Source organism: Anomaloglossus baeobatrachus, chromosome 3 (assembly GCF_048569485.1).
Source record: "Anomaloglossus baeobatrachus isolate aAnoBae1 chromosome 3, aAnoBae1.hap1, whole genome shotgun sequence".
Classification (NCBI taxonomy): domain Eukaryota; kingdom Metazoa; phylum Chordata; class Amphibia; order Anura; family Aromobatidae; genus Anomaloglossus; species Anomaloglossus baeobatrachus.
In genome coordinates this window covers 654,018,295-654,035,518 of record NC_134355.1, presented here as the reverse complement: position 1 = coordinate 654,035,518, position 17,224 = coordinate 654,018,295, and the positions used below count along the sequence as shown (strand labels likewise).

The 17,224-nt window shown below is 51.2% G+C and overlaps 1 protein-coding gene across 2 annotated transcripts in view; it reads left to right on the top strand.

Moving 5' to 3' along the window:
* Window positions 1-13,603: 13,603 nt before the first annotated feature.
* CD2AP (CD2 associated protein) overlaps window positions 13,604-17,224 on the top strand; it is a 119,419-nt gene continuing 115,798 nt past the window's right edge. For both annotated transcript variants that reach the window (XR_012751723.1, XM_075341167.1), the window contains exon 1: window positions 13,604-13,790. Coding sequence is in view for 1 of the 2 variants with exons in the window: in XM_075341167.1 (XP_075197282.1) it covers window positions 13,787-13,790 (4 nt within the window). In the remaining variant the exon portion in view is untranslated. The remainder of the gene's footprint in view (window positions 13,791-17,224) is intronic.

Sequence of the window (17,224 nt, the reverse complement as noted above, 5' to 3'; positions counted from 1 at the left end):
CCGCGCAGCTCTACCAAAGGCTGCAGGTCAAGATGCAGCTCCTCATGGAGGAGTGGGAGACCGACATGGCGGACGTTATAGCAACCGTGCGGAGACGCGAGGAGGAAGGGAGGGTGAGTGACCCACGCCCCGATGCCCTTGAAGGGCCGGTCATCGCGGCTGCGGGACCCGGTCCAAGCCCTCTCCCCCCGCTGCCTCCCTCGCCACCCGTCTCGGAAGCCGTGACCCCGCCATTAGGCCCGCTACCACCGCAACCGGTAGCGATATCCAGCATGCCCGCCCAGGCGGGCCGACCTGTAGCCGGAGCCCGTAGTCGACCGGAGGTGTTGCCCTGGAAAGCCCCGAAAACCGAACCGGAGGCGTCTCCCGAGAAAGTCCCCGAGCCGGAGCCGACGACCCGCTCCGTGCCGAAGGCCCAACTGCAGAAAGCCCCTGTGCCCATCCCCCACACCTCGGCTGAGGTTGCGCCGGGTTGCCGATGCAAGGCAGCGTCTAAGGCCACGTCACCGCGGGACCTGTCGCCCAGAGTACCAGCAGTGGGCAATGTCAAACAGGTCTTGCGGGGCACGACCTGTGCGCCGGAGCTCGCAGCAGCGCCGTACTGGGACAGGGAGCCGGTACCATTGGGCCCGGAGATCGGTGAGAGAGAGAGGAAGAAAGCGGAGCTGGTGGCCCGTGCAATCAGAGAAAAAGAGAGCCTCCGTCAGGCAACGTTCCGTGTCCGGGGCCCGCTGTACGAAGGGCAGGTGAGGCGGTTTGATGTCCGCCGGGGCTATGGGTTTATATATGAACCAGGCCTGGAGGCCGAAGTGTTCATAGCCCGGCGGGATGTGAATGCCCACCTGCCTGAGGAGCATCCCGGTCGTAACCTGATGCCGGGCGACATCGTGCAGTACACCCGGCACTGTGGGGAGAGGGGGTGGTTCGCGCTGGATGCGAAGTTAAGGGGCAGACAGGAGTCCCGAGTGAGCGCCGCGCCCCCTCCCTCAGGTGATGTTGAGGACTCGGAATAAGGTCAGCGGAGGCCCGCTGCAGTAGTCCCCGTTGGGACAAAGAAAGTTTGCAAGTGTGTTTGTTTGAAAGTTTAAAATGATGATAAGTAAATGGAACAGAACAGTCATCTGATTTACCGTGATTTGCAACCGGCCGTGGCCGGCACTGTTGTCCCCGTGGGGACCGTTTGAAAAGAGTTTGCATGAGGAACTGCTCATGGACAAGCCCGTGAACTTGCAGGGCAACCACAAACGTTAAGTGGCTTGTAAATAAGTTGTGTTACCGTTTCCGCAATTACCGCCTCCGGAGAGGCAGGTTGGAGGGAGGGCCCACAGCAGAGCAGGCTGGGGCCCAGCCACCACAGGAACCGGTGGCTACCCTCTGGAGGGGAAGGACAGATCCCGCTCGGGTAACTTGTGCTGGACTGGGGTCAAGGGGTGCTGCCTGGGCTTTAGGGGCAGCATCAGGGCCAGGTTGCTTGGGTGGGAGAGAGCGGAAACCGTAACCGTACACCGTTTGAAACCGTTTAAGAAATGTGCCTCCCGATGTGGGACGATGTCATAACTTGTAAATATGTTACCGTTTTCCTATCTTTTCAGAAAAACAAAAGGAAAATAAAACCGGTGTTGGACGGGCAGCCCGAGGACGGTCTGCGTTTTGCTAAGGGGGAATGTGACGCCCTGGGCAAGCCAGGGGTCACAGGTCACAACACCACATGCACCCCACATTCCCTGCAGGTACATCTAAGCTAACCTAAATCCTTGTTGCCTTCCTCCAGGGGCTGATGTCCACACCAGGGGGTGGGCCAGGCGGTTGGCTCCGCCCACCGAGGAGTTCACAGCCCTGGAGGCGGGAAGAACCAGGCAGAACAGAGAACAATGAGGGAAGGGAAAGTAGAAGGAAGTGAAGTGGTAGAGGAGCTTAGGAGAGAAGCTGAAGTAAAGTGAAAAGAAACAGTTTGTAAAGCCTGAAGTTGGTCCGGGTGTGTGCCCCGGACCGTGACAGCAAGGTCAGCAGACGGCAGTGATAGTCTTCAGGGGGACTGTTCGGAGGTTGCTGGAAGGACCGCGGACGGGTGGTGACCCGGCGGTACCGGAGCAGTATACGAAGAACAGTCAGCACCAGGGCAGGGGCCTTTCGGATCCCGGCAAGGCTAGGAGTCGCCATAATTTGCCAAATCCGTCAGTGAAGGGGACCTCTGTCTCCTAACAACCAAGTCCCGATTGAAGGCAACAGCCCGACCGTGAAGGGGAGACACCGCCACCGCCAGGGCACCAGTTTCCCAGGGCCAGCGCCTGCGGGCAAAGTAGGGCTCCTTCGGCCTAGATTGAAGCCGAGGAGTGGGTAACCAGTGGGGACCCATCGCTACCAAGAGACTTTACATAGGTGCAGGGAAGAGACCGTCACCGCTAACTGCAGGGAACATCAGCACCGTGAACCGTCCGAGGGACCCGTCCAACCAGCCGTTTGTTTACCGAGAACTGTGTCGTGTTTACTGGCTGAGTGAGTACCTCCGTGCCGTGCGGCACAGCGCTGTCCCTGCGCCCCTGCACCTCCACAGGCCCCATCCCCGCCTGTCCACCATCCCAATCCCATCACCGGGCCCCGGGAGCACCAAGACCCCTACCCACGGAGGGGCAAATCAATAACTGGCTGCTCCGTACCATCACTCCCGGGCTCCCCAAACAGAGCAGAGGTGGTGTCCACTCAATCACCACAGCCGTGGATGGCGTCACGGACAATAAACTATCCCAAAACCCAATCCCCTTTCACTCACGGGCGAGGAGCGCCGCTCGAGTCCCCGGGATCCGGCCCATCGCTCGAGCCACCGAGCAGCAGCAGCAGGCCGCAGTGCCAGACGGACCCGAGCAGTGGGAGAGTGCGGCGTCCCCTCCTCCGCCCACGACAGATGCACGTACCTGTCCGTTATCACCGCCTCAGAACGCTGGGCTTAGGGTCAGTGCACATGATCAGATGTCCCGGCACTTCCTGTCATGCGCACTATGAAGCCGGGTGTATGCGACCCGGCTTCAGAGAGGTCTAGCCTAAACCTGGTGTCTGAGGCGGTGACAACAGACACAGGTACATGTGTCAACACTGATGACGCTGGGCATTGAATAGCAAGTTAGTACGCCCCTTTTGGATATGTTAACATGCTGAGGATGAACTAGTCTGGGGAACAAACGCCTTTACGACTAGTCCCTGGCCTCATTAGCATATCATATGGGATCTTTAGAAATACTTTTTCTATAGATCTCTTTATCTATGCTAGTGTAAATAGGGATACTTAGGCAGGGATTAGAAATATCCACAACTGGTCGGGGTGCTGGGTGCATAGGGGACCTGACAGGTTCACTTTAATGGTGTCATTCTACATATGGGAGAGCTAGGGGGGAAAAAACTAGGGTAAGAAAAGAAGAGACACTAAAGCATGTAGACAGTGTTTAAGTACAATGCTACGATAAAGGAGGAAAGAAGTAGTAAAATTTCAGGGTCACGCTGCACTACTGAAGTTACTGAAGCCACAGGTAATGTAGCTTCAGAGTGCAGTTTAGCAAAGCAACCACTATGGGTCAGCAGAGAACTCAGTTATCTGAGTCAGCAGCAAGAGGTTAAGACAGAAGCACGGGGAGAGACAAATCGTGGTTAGGAGCTAGCAAAGAGTCAGGAGCCGAAGAGTAGCATACAAGCCAAAAGGGAGAGGCGAATGCCGGAGTCAGGAGCGAGGATACAGGCCAGCGACCGGGAAGTCCAAATAGAGATAATGGAGGAGGATAAACAGGTTAGGACAGGGGAAAACAACAGACAGGAACGGGCAGTCAGGGACCAGGAGAGGCAGACGAACGGGGGAGGGTACAAGTCACCAGAGCCAGTATACATGCTGCAAGGCAGAAATATCACTGGTGCTGAACCATAGGTGCAGCACCCAGATATAGCGTCCTGGGATCCGGAACAAGGCAGGGGAAGTTAACCCCTGATATGACCAGGCCGGAGCTTGGTGTAACCACAGCAGGGAAAAGCCGGCTTGGATCATGACATTAAGAACCAAAAGTTGCGCCATTTGAACATTTTTACACATGCCCATAGTGGGCCCATTTCCCGGCTGGGAGTACGCTGTTGGCTCCCATTATTACTCAGGTCAGTATATCACACTTGGAGCTGTGCAGAAAACCAAAAACTGTAAGCTAGCCCATGAATTGTGACTGTAGGCACGGGAGGGACAGTGTCTGTTTTATGTAGCGTTTGTGTGTTTTTCGGCTTTCCATTTGTGGGCTTTGGTGGATTCGCTGGACTATGTCAGAGCTGCATGAATTTTTTTTTAATAAAGTGATGAATGAGGGAAAGTGTCAGAGAGCGTTTATTTCAATAACTTATTTGCGTGTGTGTTTTTCCTTTTTATTACTGGGCTAGTAATGGGGTTGTCTGATAGACACCTCTCCATTACTAACCCATGGGCTTGATGTACGCTGTATTTTTGGATAATTCACAGCTGACATCAACCCCAACTACCAATACCTCAATTGCCAACACACCAAGGCAAACAGGAACAGCTGAGGCGAAGTGTCAGAATTAGAGAATCTAATGGATGTGCCACTTCTGGGGCAGCTGCGGGCTGCTATTTTTAGGCTGGGAGGGGCCTAATAACATGGATCTTCCCAGCCTGATAAAACCAGCCCCCAGCTGTCTGCTTTACCTTGGCTGGTTATGTAAAATAAGGGGACCCAATATCATTTTTTCCATTTATTTATATATTAGGTTAATAGCAAGCTGGACATTAAGCTCCCAATACCAGTCACTAAAAGGTGTGATTTAATAATGACTTGTGTGGTTGTGCAGGCATCTAGCTGCAGGAAATGTATCTATCTACCGTCTCAATGTATCTATCTATCATTATCTTTGCACAACTTTAACACATAAAAATCAGTAATTTCTTGAATGTACTTTTATTCTGGTACGTATCACACGGATGACACACATATGTACAGACAGAACACACATACGGCTCACACGTACGGCACACACGTACAGAACACACCTACACATGTAGAGAACACACATAGGGCACACACATGCACAGACAGAACACACATACGACACACACGGATGACGCACACGTACAGAACACACATACACATGTACAGAACACACATGTGGCACACACATGCACAGACAGAACACACATACGACACACACGGATGACGCACACGTACAGAACACACATACACATGTACAGAACACACATGTGGCACACACATGCACAGACAGAACACACATATGGGACACATGGATGGCACACAGATATAGAACACACCTACACATGTAGAGAACACACATAGGGCACACACATGCACAGACAGAACACACATACGACACACACGGATGACACACATACACATGTACAGAACACAGATATGGCACAAATGTACAAAATACACATATGGCACACACATGCACAGAAAGAACACACATACGGCACACACATGGACAGACAAAACACACACGGCACACACGGATGGCACATAGGTACAGAATACACATACACACAGACGGCACACACGTACAGAACACACATACACACGGATGGAAAACACATACACATGGACGTAAAACACGTACACACAGATGGAAAACGCACAGATGGACAGAACACACATACCCACGTACGGCACACACGTACACAGGGACGGCACAAATGTACACACGGACATCACACAGATGGCACACACTTTTTTATGCGCATGTGAGAGGGGGGCCTCAATTTGTGTTTGGCGGCATTTTTAAGCGGTCATCACCTGCCATGATTTCTCCTTCATCCCAACAACCTCCATTCTCATCTTAATGCAGGCAACTAAGTGACGATTCATGACCACATGGAAGTTTTGGCATTTTTGAGGTAATAGTGACATCACTGTGCAATGCGATGACATCACTCGCCTTCTCCCAGGTGTATTTTCACCTCTGATGAACACCTTGGCACCTCACCAGCTCCCTTACCAAATAACTACAAATCCCATCATGCTGTGCGAGTATCACACGATGGACGCCTCTCTGGTCCCTGCTGATGCGGCCCCCGATATGGCGTTGTGTGTCTGTGACAAACGCTGCAAATTACTGAATCAAACACATTATTTCTGGTGGAAGGAAACTAAACCAAGAACCACTAAGTCCTCTCACCGTTCCTGCGCTCCACCGCAGTCATTTACTTATGTATTTATAGAGCAGAAAAGTTCTAAAAGCGAGCGAGCGTGGGCGTATTGGGGGCAGAAGGAAAAAAAAAACAAAATACAGAAATATTCTATGGAATTAAGTGCTTTTCAGCTCCATGGCTCCTACAAAGCAGCGGCGTCACCCTAGACACCCGTCCAGGTCATGGCCCCACTCCACAGAATATTATTAGATATATCAGTGTGGCCGGACAGAAAGGGGATGTGGTCAGATGTGACATCTGTGGGCTTTTTAGGAAGAACAGATTCTAAAAATTGCAAAACGCAACCACGCTACTAGATTACACCTCCAATAGCAGTTCCACCACAGCTTCGGACCTGCAGGACACGTGCACTCTCGGTTTGGCAGAGCGTGCATGTGCAAGAAGATAAGCTGCTTATAGCCACCATAGGTGAGCATTTACCTCCTGGTTATACACATAGATGAGGGATACTGATACCACGTCCTACGGCTGCTGCTCAGCCAAAGGATCGGGTACATTGGCATCACATATAGTGTAAAGTGGCGCTCGCCCAGAGATCTGCAGCACCCGGCAGAGTCCTGGGGCATGTGCCCCAAATCCTCTGCGCTGGCAACACCACTGCTACATCTGTTCACTTTGGAATTTTTGCCCCCCTAAGAATTTAACACACTCCAGCGCAGACTTTAGTGCAGATGTCGGCCGTTTTCTACGTAGCGCGGTGCTCTTCTATTTTGAGTGGTTGCACCAAACGATTATTTCTGGCATGCCGAGCACTCGCATTAGCCCCACTACATCCAAACACATCGAAGTCTTTTGACTACAACCTAAACTTAACTTTATGGGCCCGACAATCTATTATATAAAGCTGAATGTATTTATGTGTGTGTTTACAGTTATTCGCTAAAAGACCTGCGTTCATTAAAGTCAATGGAGCTGGGAACCACAATGCAGCAAGAACTTCAGAAGAATGTTGGCGTGTCACAATGCAGCCAGGGAAAGAGACAGAGACAGACAGGAAAAGAGACAGACAGAGGCAGACAGAGACAGACAGAGACAAACAGGGAAAGAGAGACAGACAGAGACAAACAGGGAAAGAGACAGACAGAGACAAACAGGGAAAGAGACAGACAGAGACAAACAGGGAAAGAGACAGACAGAGAGACAAACAGGGAAAGAGACAGACAGAGACAAACAGGGAAAGAGACAGAGAGACAAACAGAGAAAGAGACAGACAGAGACAAACAGGGAAAGAGAGACAGACAAACAGGGAAAGAGAGACAGACAAACAGGGAAAGAGAGACAGACAAACAGGGAAAGAGAGAGACAGAGACAAACAGGGAAAGAGAGACAGACAGAGACAAACAGGGAAAGAGACAGAGACAAACAGGGAAAGAGACAGACAGAGACAAACAGGGAAAGAGAGACAGACAGAGACAAACAGGAAAAGAGACAGACAGAGACAAACAGGGAAATAGGCAGACAGAGACAAACAGGGAAATAGGCAGACAGAGACAAACAGGGAAATAGGCAGACAGAGACAAACAGGGAAAGAAACAGAGAGACAAACAGGGAAAGAGACAGACAGAGACAAACAGTGAAAGAGACAGACAGAGATAAACAGGGAAAGAGACAGAGACAAACAGGGAAAGAGACAGAGACAAACAGGGAAAGAGACAGAGACAAACAGGGAAAGAGACAGAGACAAACAGGGAAAGAGACAGAGACAAACAGGGAAAGAGACAGAGACAAACAGGGAAAGAGACAGAGACAAACAGGGAAAGAGACAGAGACAAACAGGGAAAGAGGCAGACAGAGACAAACAGGGAAAGAGGCAGACAGAGACAAACAGGGAAAGAGGCAGAGACAAACAGGGAAAGAGGCAGACAGAGACAAACAGGGAAAGAGACAGAGATAGAGACAGATAAAGACAACAAAGAGACAGACAGACAGGGAAAAATACATACAGGGAAAGAGACAAACAGGGAAAGATAGAGACAGGCAGAGACAGACATACAAAGAGACAGACAGACACACAGACACAAAGAGACAGACACAGACATACAGGGAAAGAGATAGAGACAGAGAGGGAAAGAGACAGGCAGGGAAAGATTCAGACGGACAGGCAGAGACAGACACAGATAAACACACAAAGAGACAAACAGGGAAAGAGACAGAGAAAGAGAGAGAGAGAGAGACTGGAGAGAAACAGGGACAGTTACTATCCTGGGCAACGCTGGGTATTACAGCTAGTAACGTATAAAATAGACTTTAAAAAAGGTGCAGATTAAAAGAATAATGTGAAAAACAAGAAGATAGAGAAAAAAAGCTCTAAATGCAGTGATGATTGGGGCCCTCAGGGTCCTCTGTGCTTTCTGCGGTCACATTAGACCCCGGCAGGTTTTTCCTGCATTAGTTTTGGTTTCCTCTTTACCGTTGATGAACTCACAGACGAGAAATCTGAGCAAAGTAAAAAAAAAAAAAAGAGAAGAGGCTCTAAAAATAACCAGCTTACATACATACCGCACACCGCAGTATATACAGGGCGTTACTATCTGAGGGCGCCCCGCCTGGTGATGGCTGTGATGAAATCCTAGCAAACTCCACATACACTGAGGCAGATTCATAGTCATGGATGGTCGGTGCTTTGTTTAACCCCCTAAAGGGAATCTGTCAGCAGTTTTTGCTATCTAATATGAGAACAGCATAATATAGGGACTGAGACATTGATTCCAGTGATGTGTCACTTACTGGGCTGCTTACTGTAGTTTTGACAAAGTCACTGTTTTATCAGCAGATATCACTAGAGGGCTAATAAACCACTGCCAGGTAGTCCAACCCCTCCCCCACCACTGATTGGCCGCTGCTTATGCACGGTGTACAAAGAATGCTGCCAATCAGTGGTGTGGGTAGGGTTATACAGTGCTCAGTGTATACAGAAAGCTGCCAATCAGTGATGTAGATGGGGCTATACTGCACTCCGTGTACATAAAAACCTGCCAATCAGGGGTATGGGTGGGGTTATACAGAACTCCGAATACACAGAAAGCTGCTAATCAGTGGTGTAGGCAGGGATATACAGTGCTCAGTGTACACAGGAAGCTGCCAATCAGTGGTGTGGGCGGGGTTATACAGAGCTTAGTGTATATTGACAGCTACCAATCAGTGGCTTGTGTAAAGGGGGCTTTACACGCTATGACATCGCTAATGCGAACTCGTTGGGGTTACGGAATTAGTGACGCACATCCGGCCGCATTAGCGATGCCGTTGCGTGTGACACCTATGAGCGATTTTGCATCGTTGCAAAAAGGTGCAAAATCGCTCATCGGTGACATGGGGGTCCATTCTCAAAAATCGTTACTGCAGCAGTAACGAGGTTGTTCCTCGTTCCTGCGGCAGCACACATCACTCCGTGTGACACCGCAGGAACGAGGAAGCTCCCCTTACCTGCGTCACTGCCACAATGCGGAAAGAAGGAGGTGGGCGGGATGTTACGTCCCGCTGATCTCCGCCCCTCCGCTTCTATTGGGCGGCCGCTCAGTGACGTCACTTAGAAAGGAGGCGGTTCGCCGGTCACAGCGACGTCGCCGGGCAGGTAAGTATGTGTGACGGGTCTGGGCGATGTTGTGCGGCACGGGCAGCGATTTGCCCGTGTCGCACAACAGATGGGGGCGGGTACCCACACTAGCGATATCGGGACCGATATCGCAGTGTGTAAAGCCCGCTTAAGGTTAACATCATTCAGTGTATACAGAAAGTTACCAATCAGTGGTGTGGGTGGGGTTATACAGCACTCAGTGTACACAAAAAGCTGCCAATCAGTGGTATGGGCGGGGTTTTACAGAGCTCAATGTAAACAGGAAGCAGCTAATCAGTGGCGGGGGTCAGGTTAACAGCACTCAGTGTATACAGATAGCTACTAATCAGTGATGTGGTGGGGTTATACAGCGCTCAATGTACACAGGAAGCAGCCAATCAGTGGTGTGGGCGGGGTTATACAGTGCTCAGGGTATACAGGAAGCTGCCAATCAATGATGTAGGTGGGGTTATACAGTGCTCAGTGTACACAGGAAACTACCAATCAGTGGTGTGGGCAGGGTTATAGCGTTCAGAGTACACAGAAGCTGCCAATCACTTGTGTAGGTGAAGTTATCCAGCGCTCAGTGTACCCAGGAAGCTGCCAATCAGTGCTGTGAGTGGGGTTATACAGGGCTCAGCATTCTGAGAACTAGTACTTCTGCAGAAAAGAAAACAGGGATTTTATCAGAACTGTCGCACACAGCCCAGCACAGGGACACATTGCAGGAATCAGAGTCTTTGCCCCTACATTATGCTGATCTCACATTAGCTATAAAAACAAAGAAGCAAACAAAAAAAAATGGTGACATTAAATGTACTTTATTGTTCCAATGCACACTAAAGTGTGTGTGTGTGTGTGTGTGTGTGTGTGTGTGTGTGTGTGTGTGTGTGTGTCTATGTATGTAGGTGTGTATGTATGTAGGTGTGTGTGTGTGTGTGTGTGATAAATGTAAGTCATCACGCCTCCCTTTTTCCAGCATATAGAAAATATATATTTTTGTTATTGTTTATCACCGCCGGCAAAGCTGTCAGAACTAATAAAAAAAACAAACACTACTGTAATATTTATCCTGTAAAAGGCAAAATAAAAAACAGAAAAACGACAGAATTAGTTTTTGGTCACATTTCCTCCCCAAAAAAGTAGAATAAAAAGAGATGGGAGAGGTGTATGCACCCGATGATAAAAGCTTCAGCTTGGACTGCAAAAAAAACCCCTAAGAACCACACAAGGGCCGAAAAACAAACCCTTCTGCCCCTTGGAAATTGAGGAGGAAAAATCAAAGGGGAAAATGTCTGAACTTTTTAGGAGCTGCTTATAGATGGCAACTAAATGACTGAGTTTTCTAACGTAGGTGCCACGTATGATAGCAGCATTATTTATTATTTATAACCTATTGGAGCAGGTATTGTGAGGCTGCACATAGTGGCGGCACTATAAGTGCGGGATGTGTGCAGGGAGAGGGCTCGCACCAGACATGCTCAGGTGCAAGCAGGCACCTGACAAGCAAAGACAGGCGCAAGTAGGCACCAGACAAGCACAGGCAGGCACCAGACAGGCGCAACTAGGCACCAGACAGGCGCAACTAGGCACCAGACAGGCGCAACTAGGCACCAGACAGGCGCAACTAGGCACCAGACAGGCGCAACTAGGCACCAGACAGGCGCAAGTAGGCACCAGACAGGCGCAAGTAGGCACCAGACAGGCGCAAGTAGGCACCAGACAGGCGCAGGTAGGCACCAGATAAGCACAGGCAGGCACCGGACAAGCACAGGCAGGAACCAGACAGGCGCAAGTAGGCATCAGACAGGCGCAAGTAGGCACCAGGCAGGCACAAGACAGGCACAAGTAGGCACCAGACAGGCACAAGACAGGCACAAGTAGGCACAAGACAGGCGCAAGTAGGCACAAGACAGGCGCAAGTAGGCACAGGACAGGCGCAAGTAGGCACAAGACAGGCGCAAGTAGGCACAAGACAGGCGCAAGTAGGCACAAGACAGGCGCAAGTAGGCACAAGACAGGCGCAAGTAGGCACCAGACAGGCGCAAGTAGGCACCAGACAGGCGCAAGTAGGCACCAGACAGGCGCAAGTAGGCACCAGACAGGCGCAAGTAGGCACCAGACAGGCGCAAGTAGGCACCGGACAGGCGCAAGTAGGCACCGGACAGGCGCAAGTAGGCACCGGACAGGCGCAAGTAGGCACCGGACAGGCGCAAGTAGGCACCGGACAGGCGCAAGTAGGCACCAGACAGGCGCAAGTAGGCACCAGACAGGCGCAAGTAGGCACCAGGCAGGCACAAGACAGGCACAAGACAGGCACAAGTAGGCACAAGACAGGCACAAGACAGGCACAAGTAGGCACAAGACAGGCACAAGTAGGCACAAGACAGGCGCAAGTAGGCACAGGACAGGCGCAAGTAGGCACAGGACAGGCGCAAGTAGGCACAAGACAGGCGCAAGTAGGCACAAGACAGGCGCAAGTAGGCACAAGACAGGCGCAAGTAGGCACAAGACAGGCGCAAGTATGCACAAGACAGGCGCAAGTAGGCACCGGACAGGCGCAAGTAGGCACCAGACAGGCGCAAGTAGGCACCAGACAGGCGCAAGTAGGCACCAGACAGGCGCAAGTAGGCACCAGACAGGCGCAAGTAGGCACCAGACAGGCGCAAGTAGGCACCAGACAGGCGCAAGTAGGCACCAGACAGGCGCAAGTAGGCACCAGACAGGCGCAAGTAGGCACCGGACAGGCGCAAGTAGGCACCGGACAGGCGCAAGTAGGCACCAGACAGGCGCAAGTAGGCACCAGACAGGCGCAAGTAGGCACCAGACAGGCGCAAGTAGGCACCAGACAGGCGCAAGTAGGCACCAGACAGGCGCAAGTAGGCACCAGACAGGCGCAAGTAGGCACCAGACAGGCGCAAGTAGGCACCAGACAGGCGCAAGTAGGCACCAGACAGGCGCAAGTAGGCACCAGACAGGCGCAAGTAGGCACCTGACAGGCGCAAGTAGGCACCTGACAGGCGCAAGTAGGCACCAGACAGGCGCAGGTAGGCACCAGATAAGCACAGGCAGGCACCAGACGGCACTGGACAAGCACAGGCAGGAACCAGACAGGTGCAAGTAGGCATCAGACAGGCGCAAGTAGGCACCAGGCAGGCACAAGTAGGCACCAGACAGGCACAAGACAGGCACAAGACAGGCACAAGTAGGCACAAGTAGGCACAGGACAGGCGCAAGTAGGCACAGGACAGGCGCAAGTAGGCACCGGACAGGCGCAAGTAGGCACAAGACAGGCGCAAGTAGGCACAAGACAGGCGCAAGTAGGCACAAGACAGGCGCAAGTAGGCACAAGACAGGCACAAGTAGGCACAGGACAGGCACAAGTAGGCACAAGACAGGCGCAAGTAGGCACCGGACAGGCGCAAGTAGGCACCGGACAGGCGCAAGTAGGCACCGGACAGGCGCAAGTAGGCACCGGACAGGCGGAAGTAGGCACTAGACAAGGGCAGACAAGCACAGGCTGGCCGCAGACAGGCACTACACAAGCCGGCACCAGCATGCAGTAGCATAGCACAGACCGGCTCCAGACAGGCACTAGAATAGCGCAGGCCGGCACTAGACAAGCACAGGCAGGCACCAGACAGGGACAGACAGGCGCGGGCCGGCACCAGACAGGGACAGACAGGCGCAGGCTGGCACCAAACAGGCGCAGGCTGTGGTGACGTCGCCGCTGATGACGTCAGCACACCTGGTAACAGCGGGCAGGCCGGAGTCTCCCTGTGTGTGTGGAGAACAGGGAATGAGCCGGGACTTGGAGGCAGAGCTGCCATTGGCTGGCGCACGTCACGTGACAGCGCCGGGCTCCGAGCTGGCGTTCTAGCTCTCAGTCGTCGTGTGTCTCCGTGTGGTGCGGGCCGGGCGGGAGGAGAGCGGACACCGTGCGGGGAGCCCCGGGGACAGCTCCGAGCGGATATTGATGGGCTGACAGCGCCGTGTGAGGGGAGCGAGAGGCCGGAGAGGCGGCAGGCAGCATGGGTGAGTGCTAGCCCCGGACACGGGCCCGTGCGGACGGGACACACCTGGGGAGGTCACATGACTGGGATGGCGGGGGCAGCGGTGTCTGCTGGGAGGGAGGGGCCGCATGTGCGGCCCCTTAAAGGACTTGTCTTCTTTATACGACCCCTTTAAGCCCGGCCAATGATAGGAGCTTCCCCCAGACAACTTATTTCCGTCCTCACCTCATCCTCTGAGGTGTGTGCAGAGAGTCAGGTCTTCAGCTGCTGAGAGATGAGCTAAGGGGTTTCCTGCTGGTGATCAGGGGCAGAATGCTTCACTCACAGGGGCGAGGGGCTCTTTACATTTATTTTGGGGTCTCTGGAGACTTTTCAGTGCTGGCTGAGTCCCACCCTAGTTCTGTCACTGATTGCTATGGGCAATGCCTTGATGGGATTTGTTGCTATGGAAAATGTATTATTGTGACTGGTTGCTATGCATTAATGTGATTTGTTCCTAAGGACCTTTTTTGATGGAACTTATTGCTATGCTATGGATCATGCATTCATGCGGTTGGTTGCTATGGACGATACTTTGATAGAACTTGTTGCTACAGATGATGCATGTGTGCAGTTGGTTGCTATAGGTTAATGTGGTTGCTATGTACCATACGTTCATAGTATTTTTGCTACGGACGATGCAGTTATGCAGTTGGTTGATGTGGTTGCTATGGACCATACATTGATGGAATTTGTTATGGATGATGCAGTTAATTGATGTGATTGGTTGCTATGGACTATACCTTGATGAAATTTGTTGCTATGGACGATGCAGTTATGCAGTTGGTTGCTATGGGTTGATGTGATTGGTTGCTATGGACCATACATTGATAGAATTTGTTGCTATGGATGATGCAGTTATGCAGTTAATTGATGTAATTGGTTGCTATGGACTATACCTTGATGAAATTTGTTGCTACGGACTATGCAGTTATGCAGTTGGTTGCTATAGGTTGATGTTGGTTGCTATGGACTATACCTTGATGAAATTGTTGCTATGCACCATGCACTTATGCAATTGGTTTGTGATTGGTAGCAATGGCTCATACATTGATGGAAATTGTTTCTATGGATGATGCATTTATGTGACTGGTTGCTATAGCTTATGCCTTGCTGGAATTTGTTGCTATGGATGATAGTTTTATGTGATTGGTTGCTATGGTTTCTGCTTCACTACATAGTCGGTAGAGACAGTGGCGATCTTGCTTTTCCATGTCAATAATTAGATGGCAGGACATTTGGCTTCCATAAGTGACAGTTACCCACACATCAGGGTGGGATTTGTTGCTATGGACGATACCTTCCGTGTGATTGGTTGCTGTGGACAGTGTTAATCTCCATGGTGATGTCAGTCCTATTGCAGATGTGGACACCGGTTTAGGAGTAGGGTGAGGTCACCCCGGCTTCGGGAGCCGCTGTCACTGGCCCCATCATACTTCCTATAAATATCACCGCGGCTTGGAACAGGACGGCCCCGAGCCTGTTGTTGGGTCCTTGTGCATACGCTCCGGCTCTCCTGTCTGTCAAACTGCTGATATAGACGTCTACAACAGTTGTCAGCGAAAGAGCTATTCATCAGTTTCAAAATTACATGTCCCAGTCTGAGCGAGCGGGGAAGAGGTTTTTGCAGAAATGGGCTCAACTTTGGCTTTCATCTGACCTATTCTTCTTTCCGAAAAGAAGCCGCTTCAGGTGATGGCCCATTTCCCCCCGCGCCCTGCCCCGCACATGTGTAGCGTTTACTCTACAAACACGGAAGAAGCCGAGCTCTGGAAGTTCCCATACTCTGGCAGGCAGGCCTCCAGCATTCTTCACAAGGGGCGGATGTTTGCCAATTAATTTGGCTGACTAATGAGCTCACGATGGGTCGAGAGGGGCTTTAATTTCTCTCCTGATACTGTAACGTTTCTACGTGGTATCGGGCCACTGATGAGGACCATGTACAACACTGCAGAGTCTTAAAGGGGATTTCTTAAAAGTAAAAACTTAATAAAAAATGGTCTCCATTTTTAAGAATGGAAGGATATTTCGTCCTGCTGTGTGCAGTTTGCTCGTCTAGGTTACTGGCCACTGCTGCAGTGTCAGAGGTGGCCGGTTTCCTTTGCAAAGGAGCAAATCAATCATGAGCTCACTGTCTACTACAGGAAGCAAGGGAGTGGTGTGCTCCTGAAGATCATTCATGAGAAAAACCCTTTAGGCTATGTGCGCACGCTGCATTTTTTTTGCCGCATTTTTGTATGTTTTTTTTCGGGTGCGTTTTTGGTCTAAAAACTGGATGAATTTCCTTCCCCAGCAAAGTCTATGAGATTTTCTTTTTGCCGTCCGCACATTGCAGTTGTTTTTAGCTGCGTTTTTGTGGTGACCACTACAGCATGTCAATTCTTTTTGCGTTTTGTCCCTGCGTTTCGGAGGGCTGGTATTTGGCCAGATAATGCTCCCCATATAAAGTCTATGGGGACCAGAATCAGGCACAAAGGGGTAGGAGCAAGCGCTTCATACTTGCCGATCACCGGGCGGCTGTCGCACTGCTGCTGCGGCAGCGCTTTCATCTTCCAGAGCCGGCCGCTCATTAGGCTCATAACATATTCACTCCTTTCCTGCTCACCGGTGGCTGTGATTGGTTGCAGGCAGACCCCCCACACACACACACTGAGTGACAGCTGTCTCACTGCAACCAATCACAGCCTCCCGTGGGCGGGTCTTTATCGTGCAGTAAAATAAATGATTAAAAAAAACAAAACGGTGTGGGGTCCCGCCAATTTTGATACCCAGCCAAGGTAAAGCCACACGGCTGAGGGTTGGTTTTCTCAGGATGGGGAGCCCCACGTTATGGGGAGCCCCCCAGCCTAAAAATATCAGCCAGCAGCCGCCTTGAATTGCTGCAGCCATTAGATGCAACAGTCCCAGGACTCTACAAAATGAAGAAAAACGATCCAGCTGAGTGACCAGGTGATTTATTCAGTGCAGTTCAGACAAGGCATATGGTCGTGGTTAACGCGTTTCTGGCTTAACGCCCTTAATCATAACCATTGGTTATCATTAAGGGCGTTAAGCCAGAAACGCGTTAACCACGACCATATGCCTTGTCTGAACTGCACTGAATAAATCACCTGGTCACTCAGCTGGATCGTTTTTCTTCATTTTGTTACTGTGCGGCCAGGGCAGGGCCGGATCCGAGTCTGAGGCGCGGTGAGGTCAGACGTGGGTGAGCTGGATTCCTTTACAAAGTCCCAGGACTCTACCCGGCTCATCCCGATTGCCCTGGTGCGGTGGCAATCGGGGTAATAAGGAGTTAATGGCAGTCCATAGCTGCCACTAAGTCCTAGCTTAGTAATGGCAGGAGTCTGAGGCACCCCCTCATCACTAAGCTGTAAATAAACACAATCGCCCAAAAACCAAAAAAATCCTTTATTTGAA